Source organism: Propithecus coquereli, unplaced genomic scaffold, assembly GCF_000956105.1.
Source record: "Propithecus coquereli isolate 6110/MARCELLA unplaced genomic scaffold, Pcoq_1.0 Scaffold178, whole genome shotgun sequence".
Classification (NCBI taxonomy): domain Eukaryota; kingdom Metazoa; phylum Chordata; class Mammalia; order Primates; family Indriidae; genus Propithecus; species Propithecus coquereli.
The window spans coordinates 633,444-644,442 of NW_012142523.1; the positions used below are offsets into that span (position 1 = coordinate 633,444).

Below are 10,999 nucleotides of genomic sequence, written 5' to 3' on the forward strand. Positions count from 1 at the left end.
TGGCTCTGTTCTTCAGAGCCTCTGTCATTTTTCTTTATGGCCCATGGTATGCCCAAAGGTTAGTAAGGTACCAGAAAAAGGAAGTGGTAACACTAGAGGTGAAAATGATTTTTCTAATCATGAAGCACTCATTTGTCAGGTGCTGCACAAAAGAAAGGGAAAGAGTTCTCTGTCCTCCACAGACCCACTCAGATTTCTAGTAAAGTAGCTCCTGACCTACAGGTTTTTCTAATGAGATTGGGCTTGAATTAGTGTAGGTTCTATATATTACTACCAAGAAAGGATGGTCTGTGGGAATGTTCAGAGAGAACTTTATAGTTCTAGCTTACTATTTGAAGAGCACATTTTGCAAAAGGATGGTTTAGAAGTGACTTGGAATTAGGGAAAGAGAAATTTTATGATCAATTGAAAAGAAGAAACTATTTTCAGGATATTCATCCAATGAACATTTAATGAGTGCCTAATATTAACAAAGAAGATAATTTACATTAAAATTCAAAAAATTTTTTAGCTTAATGTCTGTTAGTACTTCCATACATTCTATGTTATTAAATTTCTCTGTAGAAATCATTAATCCCGTTTAATGGATAAGGAAACTCTTCTCAGAAATTTAGTAATCACCCAGTAATTAATAAATGACAAAGTTATTTCACAGTACCTGATATGGTATCTTGCACATAGTAGATGCTTAGTAAATATTTGAATAAAATTGACTCCAGGCCTCATAGGCCTGGTTGCCCTTGAAGAAAATAGTGGTGCAGCCCATATCCTAGCGGTTCTTCCTGGTGGACTCAGTAGGGATTTGGAGCCAAGTGATTACATAGCTGAGAAGCCAATATGCATCCTTCCCTTATCCTCTGAGAGGCATCTTGGTGCCGGAGTCCATTAAACACAATAGGGGGTACAAGCATAGCAGTGGGAGTTAGGACTTAGCTCAGGCTTGCCATTGCCAAAGAAATGCTGAAGGGAGATTGGTGTTGGCAAGGTGGAAATGACATTGGACTGCAAGTCAAAAAATGTCTGTGCTATACCTGGCTGTACTACTTTCTAACTTTGTGACTTTGCATAAGTAGCTTATGTCTCTGAGCCTCAAATTCCTCATTTACATTATAGGGATAATGAGTTTCAAGGCCAATGCCACATCTAATATGAAGATGGGAAATTCATTTTACCCAGGCCCTAAATTCAGTTGAGATAATTACTGAATTTTTTCCCCTGAGCTGTTTGACTAATTGTTCTTGGGATGCCAGGCAGATTGTGGGATCATCTACGGCAGGTGCCATCCTGTTAATTTCAACTCTGACTGCACCCTAGGAGACACAGTGATGGAAACACCTGGTGCTGGGATTGGAAAGAATGCCTTTTCCTAACTGGACAGTTGAGTGCATCCATTCTGGAGCACATTAACCTTTCCTTTTGGGAGAGACCAAATTAAGGTCTGTTATATTACCTGTAAAGACCGTAACGTGACACTGGAGCTTTGGGATTGAAAAGTGAGACTGTCTTAATCACAGCAGCGAGGTGATTTGCGTTCCAACTTCCAGATGCTACTTTTAAGTTTGTTAGATAATTATGCTCTCTAATAATGTTGTTATACAACATGAGAATTTTCAGCCCTCTTTCTAGAACCCTGGTGCAAAAGCCAATCAGAGGGCCTTCAGTTGGTCCAGAAAAATGGAATTTGCTTTGATTTTAATTAAAAATGGAAACACTTATCTTTTGTGTGGCCCTCTTTTACACAGAACAAACTGCTTTGTGAACTTGGGTAAGCACTTTATATCTCTGGTCTTCATTTTCCTCATTTGAAAAATGACAGGATTGGACCAGCTAATCTCTAAAGTCTTTCCTCTGATTCCACCTTGCCTTGATTTTAAGGATCTGTGTGATTGTACTGTTTCTTTGGGACTCTCCTCCAGCATAGCATGTTCATCAGTGTGAAACAGGAATATAGAACTTTTGGTTTGTAATGTATTCTTCATGCTGTGTCTCGGAGACTTAGTTCAAGTGCTCTGTCCCAATATCCCCATTAAAAAATCAGGAAAATGAAAGTTTTTTTCTATTTCCATCCTAATATTGAAGCAAGTGATGATAATATTTGGTGAAGTAGGAGGCACTGGAGTAGGAGTCAAGGGACCCAGGTTCTTTCTAAGTTAGTTTTGTGCCTTCCTACCAGTCACTAATCTTTTTGTACTTCATTATCTTGGACTGCAAATCATTAAAAAGTTGTACCTTGTTGAATGTACAGTATGTGCCAGATGCCAATGCCAGGCACTTTATGTACATCATTTGTTATCTGCAGCAGCACAGTGGGAACAAATGGGAACTTAGGCCTTGAAAGGCAATTTGTGTTCAAGACCCCACAGGCAGGACCTAGCATAGCTGGGATTAGAAGACACATCTTTGACTCTGAAGCCTGTGCTTTTTCAACACTTATTATGCTATTCTCTTTTTTTAAAAAAAAAAAATTTTTTTTCTTTTTTAAGCTTTCCTAGGGACAGGATCTTGCTGTGTTGCCCAGGCTGGATTGGAATTCCTGGGCTCAAGTGATTCTCCTGCTTCAGCTTCCTGAGTAGCTGGGGCTACTGTGCCCGTCTATACCTATACTATCCTGCCTCATCTGCAACATAGGGATCTACCTTATATTCTTCCTAGGATTGTTGCCAGGAGCAGATAGAATATCAGATATTACATTGCTTTTGGCCATTAGAGTTTTATAATTAAAGAGAACCCATGAGCAGCTCTAATGTAGTTAAGATACTCTGGGTTCAAATCTCAGATCTGCTACTTATTAGCTTTGGACCTTGGGTAAGTTACTTAATCTCTTCACTCATTATTTTGTCAAGTGTTGAATGGGAATAATAATACCAACTTCATACAGTGACATGAAGATTATGCAAAGCATTTCGAATAGTTTTGCATATAGTGAGTATTCAGTACATATTAGTGAATAGCAATGCAGTGGGAATTATCTTACTCAGTCCTCTTGTTTTAGTTGTGGTAAAGCTGCAACAGTGATTGCCCAAGATGAAGCAACTAATTAAAGGCACTGAAAAGAATAATGTTTATATATATATATACACGTGAGATTGTATCGAATATTTTACAAATAATAATGAATTTAGTGATAAATTCAGTCTGTAGTGACAACATTACCCCCAATCTGCAGATGGGGGCTGGGGTGGGCTGAAGGGGAGAGGTAGAGCCTCAGTTAACGATTTATCTGGCAAGGGTTCTGAGCCTTTCACCCCTAACATTGATTAGTTGCCTGTTACATAGACCCAATATCTGTGCTATACCTGGCTGTGCTGCTAGGCTGTACTAGATCCATCAAGCCTCTAATTTATTTATCTTAGACCAATTCTGTAAAATACTTGGGGCAACTCTTTTTCTCTCTGATTACATCTTTTCGGGTTCTATCAGATGTCTGTGGATTGGCTTTTTATATAGTTGTCTTGATAAAACCCAAGACTCAGATTTGGAGTGAAATATAGTATGTGGTCTGGTTTGATTTGAAGCTTAGGAATAAGGGATGTCCTACATGATCAACCCCAAATTATTAATGTTCTCTGTATTGGGATTAGAAACCTGAGTTCCAGCTAATATAAAGTGTAACTTTATTACCTGGTTTTCTGCTGTTTGTTCCTTTTGTTCATGAAACTCCTTTGGTGATATCAATACTTAGTTTTCTGCTGTTCCTTCTGTTCATGAATATCCTTTGGTGATTTCAATAGTTGTGGCATTTGGACGTTCCTTGGTACCATCATACCAAGTGACAACCTTCCAAATCTCACCAGTGTTGTTAATGTGTACACACATATCTGTCAGTCTAAATTTCAAAAGAATAGAAAGAATATTTGACAGAGCCTCATTTTTAGGCAGCTTTGTCACAGACAGAGGCAGTCGGTACCAAGTAGTGATTCAGGGAGACTAGGTTAAGTGCTATGGAGGAAAGATTCTCACTTGTGTGATGTTGATTTTTTTTTTGTCTTTATAGGTTGCTATGGTGACAGACTATGGAGCATTTATCAAAATCCCAGGCTGTCGGAAGCAAGGTGGGACCCTATAACTCGAAATTTAGCCCTTCCATTTCAACTCTCTGCTGTCACCCTCACCATATCCTAATTATAGGCTATACAATTTTCAGACAGTAATTTTTTATGTTTTTTGTGTCTAGATATGAATATAGACAAGTAATGACAGTTCATTTTTAGCTGGCAGGTCTTATCAGAAGAATGGTATTTTATGACTTAGGGGAGGGCTAGGGTATAGCTAATTGGGTTCATTTCTGGAGCCAGCTCCTCTCTAGACTTCACTTGTGACCCTAGGCAAGTCACTTGACCTCTGTGGACATAGGATTTTTGGGGAGGACAAGCTACTTCTCTTTGAGGCTGACATTGTAAGTTTTCTAGTATAAGGCACATGGAATGGAAATAGTATTGTAAACAATACAAATATATATATAGTATTTTAAATTTTCTTTGTAAATAGACATCTGTTGAGCATTTTTGGAGAATCTTTTTTATGTCTATAATCTTATTCATTTCTCAAAACAATTGTGTTATGTAGAAAAGGCAGGTTCCACACACTGGTGGCCTGCCCAGAGTGATTTAGCTAGGTAATGGCACAGCTGAGACAGAACCCAAGCCTTCTGAATCCTAGCCCAGGGGGCTTTCTACTATATCACACTTCAGTGGATCCAAAGACTCAACCTGCTAACTTCTTATATTAAAATAAGTTAAAGATTTATTAAGGATGTCGGCCGGGCGCGGTGGCTCATGCCTGTAATCCTAGCACTCTGGGAGGCCGAGGCGGGTGGATTGTTTGAACTCAGGAGTTCGAAACTAGCCTGAGCAAGAGCGAGACCCCGTCTCTACTAAAATAGAAAGAAATTAATCGGACAACTAAAAATATATAGAAAAAATGAGCCAGGCATGGTGGCGCATGCCTGTAGTCCCAGCTACTCGGGAGGCTGAGGCAGAAGGATTGCTTGAGCCCAGGAGTTTGAGGTTGCTGTGAGCTAGGATGATGACGCCACGGCACTCTAGCTGGGGCAACACAGTGAGACTCTGTCTCAAAAAAAAAAAAAGATTTATTAAGGATGTTAACATTTGGGAAAAAAAAAAAGGAGGTATAGTGGCTCACACTCATAATCCCAGCACTTTGGAGACTGAGGCAGGAGGATTGCTTGAGGCCAGGAGTTTGAGACCAGCTTGAGCAGCATAGCGAGACCCTGTCTCTACAAAAATAGAAAAATATTATACTTCCCTGGCAGGGGAGTTACCATGATCATGAAGGTGGTTTTCCAAGGTCAAGGCTTATCCATTGCACTCTGGATGTGCTGACCCCTGCGATTTCCTCAAATGTGGGAAATTTGACTACATAATTTGTGGTAGTGGGGGACTACATTTGTGCTCTCCCTTGATGAAAAAGAAAAAAATAGAAAAATTAGCTGGGTGTGGTGGCATGCATCTGTAGTTCCAGCTACTTGGGAGGCTGAGGCAGGAGGATCGCTTGAGCCCAGGAGTTTGAGGTTACAAGGTGAGCTATGATGACTCCACTGCTGTCTAGCCCAGGCAGTAGAGCGAGACCCTGTCTCAATTTAAAAATAAATAAAAGAACAAAAAAAGGCCAGGAACAGTGGCTCATCCTGTAATCCCAACACTTTGGGAACACAAGGCGAGAGGATTGCTTGAGGCCAGGAATTTGAAACCAGCCTGGGCAACATAGCGAAACCCCATCACTACAAAAAATAAAAAATTTACCTTGGCATGGTGGTGCATGCTTATAATCCCAGCTACTTGGGAGGCTGAGACAGGAGGATCGCTTGAGCCCAGGAGTTTGAGGTTGTGTTGAGCTATGATGACGGTACGGTACTCTAGCCTGGATGACAGAGCCAGACCCTGTCTCAGAAAAAGGAAACAAAGTACTATAAGAATACTAGAAGAAAATATAGAAGAATATTTCACTACATAAAAGTAAGAAACTTAATTGCAAAAATCCTCATAAGCAAAGTTAAGTTGGGAAAAAGCATTTGCAGTACATATGATGAAGAGAAAAAAGGTAGAATTAGAAAAATGGGCAAGGATATGAAAAGACAGCTCACAGGGGAAAAAAATATTTTTTGGTACTATATTAAAAGATACTCATTCTAAGTACTGATTAAAAAGTAACTCAATTACTTTGTGGTACATTCGTATAATGGAATACTACTCTGTGAGAAAAAAGAAGCAGAATGAAGTATTGATATAGGCAACAACCTGGATCAATCTCCAGAGAATTATGCTGAGTGGGAAAATAGCTAATCTAATCTGAAAAGATTACACACTTGATGATTCCACTTATATAACATTCTTAATTTAAATTTTTCTTAATTTAAAAAAATAGATTTATTGAGATGTAATTCACTACCACACATTTTACCCACTTAAGTGTACAATTCAGTGGTTTTTGGTATAGTCAGAGTTTTGCAAGTATCACCACAATCTAATTTGAGAACATTATTGTCACCCCAGAAAGAAACCCTGTACCCATTAGTATTTACTCCAGATTCTCTCTGTCCCCCAGCTTTAGGCAACCACCAATCTTTAATACTTTGTATGTTTGCCTATTCTGCACATTTTTTATAAACAGAATCATTTATAATGGAATATGTGGCCTTTTATGAGTGACTTCTTTCACTTAGCGTAATGTTTCAAGGTTCATCTGTTTTGTAGCATGTACTTCATTCCTTTTTAAAATATTGCCATTGGAAATTAATTTATTGCAATTCCATCAGTTGATGAATATTGGGTTGTTTTCACTTTTTTTGCTTTTATGAATAATGTTGCTATGAATATTTGTGTACAAATTTTTGTATGGATATATGCTTTCATTTCTCTTGGATATATACCTAGGAGTGGAATCACAGGGTCATATGTTATGTATAACATTTTAAAGAACTGCCAAACTGTTTTTCCCAAGTGACAGGACCATTTTACATTCCCAACAGCAATGTATAAGGGTTCTACTTTCTGTACATCTTTGTCCACACTTATTATTAACCATCTTTTTGAGTATAACCATCCTAATGAGTGTGAAGTATCATCTCATTGTGGTTCTGATTTACGTTTCCATGTCCCTAATGGCTAATGATGTTGAGCCTCTTTCCATGTGTTTATTGGCCATTTAACTTTTTTTTTTGAGACAGTCTCGCTCTGTTGCCTGGGCTAGAGTGCCTTGGCGTCAGCCTAGCTCATAGCAACCTCAAACTCCCAGGCTCAAGTGATCTTCCTGCCTCAGCCTCCCAAGTAGCTGGGACTACAGGCGTGTGCCACCACGCCCGGCTAATTTTTTTTTTTTTCTATTTTTAGTAGAGACGGGGTCTCACTCTTGCTCAGGCTGGTCTCAAACTCCTGAGCTCAAGCAGTCCTCCTGCCTTGGCTTCCCAGAGTGCTAGGATTACAGGCGTGAGCCACTGCGCCTGGCCTTATGTAACGTTCTTGAAGTGACAAAATTATCTAAGTGGAGAATAGATTACTTGGTAGTTGGCAGGGATTAAGGAGAAGAGGGAGTATGGGGAAGAAGTAGCAATGTGAGAGGTCCTTGTGGAAATCAACCTGTTCTGTATCTTGACTGTGGTGGTGGATACACATGAATGTACATATGTGGTAAAATTACATGGAACTAAATACATACAGATATACACACAAACCCAAATGAGTACAAGTAAAACGGGAAATCCGAACAAAATCTGGTGGATTGTATCTGAGATGTTTTTTCCCACACCAACGATTCTCCAGTTCTCTGATTCTCCAACATCAACTGGATGTCCAAAAATTCATTTTGTTTTACTTTACTTTTTGTTTGTTTGTTTGAGATAGGGTCTCACTTTGTTGCCTGGGCTAAAGTGGAGTGGTGTCATCATAGCTCACTGCAACTTCAAACTCCTGGGCTCAAGCAATCCTCCTGCCTCAGCCTCCCAAGCAGTTGAGACTACAGGCGCACACCACCACACCCAGCTAATTTTTCTATTTTTTGTAGAGACAGGGTCTCACTATATAGCTTCGACTGGTCGCAAACTCAAGGACTTAAGCATTCCTCCTGCCTCAGCCCCCCAGAGTGCTAGGGTTATAGGTATGGGCTACCACTCCCAGCCTTGAATACCCAATAATTCAGTTCAATTCTGACACTTACTACCTGTGTGTTAGATTCCACAGATTTAAGGGCTCACCCCACAAGACTGCCCTCACTTCAGATGCCAGTCCCAAGTATCGAGTCCCCAGGTTATGCATATTCTATCTGAATTTGCTACAGTTGAGGGATTTTCACACCTTCCCCCCAGGTTGGATAATTTGCTAGCATGAACTCAGAACTCACAGAACTCAGAAAAATGCTATACTTACTATTATTATAGTTTATTATAAAGGATAAAAATCACCAATCAGATGAGGAGGTACACAGGCTGAGGCCTGAAGGGTTCTGAGTGCTAGAGCCTCTGTCCCTGTGGAGTTGGCGTGTGCTATCCTCCTGGCACATGGATATATGTTCACCAACTCTCTAACCTCCATTGTTTAAGGTTTTGGTTTTTGTTTTTTTGTAGAGATAGGGTCTCGCTATGTTGCGCAGGCTGGTCTTGAACTCCTGGCTTTAAGCAACCCCTCCTTCTTTGGTCAAAGTGCTGGGATTACAGGTGTGAGCCACTGTGCCTGGCCTAAATATGTATTTCTTATACTGCAGTGTCAATGCCAGCATCCTGGTCATGACAGTATACTACAGTTCTGCAATATGTTACCATTGTAGAAAACTGGGTACAGTGTACATAGGATCTCTGTTATTTCTGAATGCGTATGAATCTATAGTTACCTCAAATATTTTTAAAAAGTGACTTAAAAGACTCATAAAATCTTTGAGATTAAGAAATATTTAAAAAGATTGTTATTAATATCAAGTGTTGGAAATGGACACTTTTATTCACTATTAGGAGCATAAATTCTCAGACTTTGGCAATGCCTATTAACATTTTTAATGTGCTTACTATTTTAATACAGAAATTCTTTGGGGAATTTAGTTTACAGTAGAGTGTTAGATAAATTATGTACATCTGTGCTGTGGACTATGCACATGATAATAAAAAGAATGATAACTATTTCTGAACACTCTGATGCTTCGTTTTACCAGAAAGCGTTAATGGAAGGTTTTCACACAATTCCATCACACTGCTGCCTGACTGATAGCAGTAAGACATCATTGATTATGAGAAGCATTTCAATTTCAGAGATGTTAAAGTGAGGGGAAAAGAAAGTGCATCTTAGAATTGATGAAACCAGATCGATCTTAATTTACCGACATAGGAAGATGTCCCAAGATAATAAAATAAAAAACACGTTGCAGAAGAGTTTATGTACATACCCCTTCCCCACCCTTTTAAAGCAAGTGTACGTATGTCTTCATATATATAGTTTCCTTCATATTTTAAAAATTATTGCCTATGTTTAAAAGAAAGTCTGGAAGTATATTCAACCAATTATTAACAATGGTAACCTCTAGGGAGTTCAGTTTGCTAAGGAAGGGATGTACATGGGAAAAGGACTTTCATTTTTGCAATTAAAAAAGTTTCTTCTTTTAAAAAGTCCAACAGCTGATCTTTGGATAATAAAGCCATGCTGGCCAGGCGCAGTGGCTCACGCCCGTAATCCTAGCACTCTGGGAGTCTGAGGCAGGAGGATTGCTTGAGGTCAAGAGTTCGAGACCAGCCTGAGCAAGAGTGAGACCCCGTCTGTACTAAAAATAGAAAAAATTAGTATGTGCCTCTAATCCCAGCTACTCTGGAGGCTGAGGTAGGAGGATCACTTGAGCCTGGTAGTTTGAGGTTGCTGTGAGCTAGGCCAACTCCTCGGCACTGTAGCCCAGGCCGCAGAGCAAGACTCTGTCTCAAAAAAAAAAAAAACAAAAACCATGCATCCAGCCTTGAAGACTACTATGCTGCAAATTGCATCTTTGCGTTAGGAATGGCTTACCAGTAGTTTTCAAGCTGGCAGTCAGCAGCCTGGAATTAAGTTTCTCATTTTATATTGTCTCAGATTTAATGAGGTGGAACTCATCCCCACCCCATGGGTTGTACACTTCTTTTTGACTGAGGACAGATTTTCTTGATAGTGTTCTTGCCAGTGCCTGAGAGTCGTGTTTTTACTTGGACATTTATGTGACACTTTGGGGACTATGTGAGGATTAAAGGCCTGTGACCTTCCCGCAGTCAGTCTTCATCTCACTTGTGTCCATACCCTGTCAGGTGATGCCTCTGATTGGGGCTGACAGGTTACAAGTGAATCTGTCAGTCTGACAGCTGTGCTGAGACAAGCCTCAGAGGGAGAGCTCAGGCAGCCAAATAATTAGGTGGAAACTCTGGGAGTTCCAATCCTGGGATCTTCTGCTGATTTATTGGATAACTGGAACAGTTGACTTCCTCATAGTGTATCTTAGCTTCTCTGCCTATAAAGGAGGAAGATTAAGTCTCATCCTGAAAGGACTGAGTTAGGAAATAACTCTGATCTGATTAGATCCTAACATCTTTGATTCAGGAAAGTAAACTCTGAGTTAGTTTCTCAGAATACTTTAGCCACTACTGTGCTGAAGACTCCTTCCTAGTATTCAAATCTAAACTAGATCTCCTCTCATAGTGTTGTCCAGTAGAACTTTCTGCAATAATAGAAATGTTGTATATCTTTTCTCATTTGTTTTTCTGACACCAATTCTCTGGACAACAACTGGATGTCCAACAATTCTGTTCAATTCTGACATTATCTACCTTGAATTAATATCACATCTCACAAGTTAAAGGGACTTAGTCCCGCAAGATCGGCCCAGCTTCTGAAGCCAGTCACAAGTCCTGGGCCACCTGTACTGACCAACCAGCTATAAATAAGAGGTTCCCACAAGCCCCTCCTTAAGTTTGAGACTGGCAGAATAGCTCACAGAACTCAGGAAAACACTTTACAATGTTTCTTTTTTTTTTTTTTTTTTT

The 10,999-nt window shown here is 39.7% G+C and overlaps 1 protein-coding gene across 1 annotated transcript in view; it reads left to right on the forward strand.

Moving 5' to 3' along the window:
- The window catches only part of ZCCHC17 (zinc finger, CCHC domain containing 17), a 58,522-nt gene that overhangs the window by 15,448 nt on the left and 32,075 nt on the right, over positions 1-10,999 (forward strand). The window contains exon 3 of the mRNA XM_012642336.1: positions 3,995-4,052. Coding sequence (XP_012497790.1) covers positions 3,995-4,052 — 58 coding nt within the window. The remainder of the gene's footprint in view (positions 1-3,994; positions 4,053-10,999) is intronic.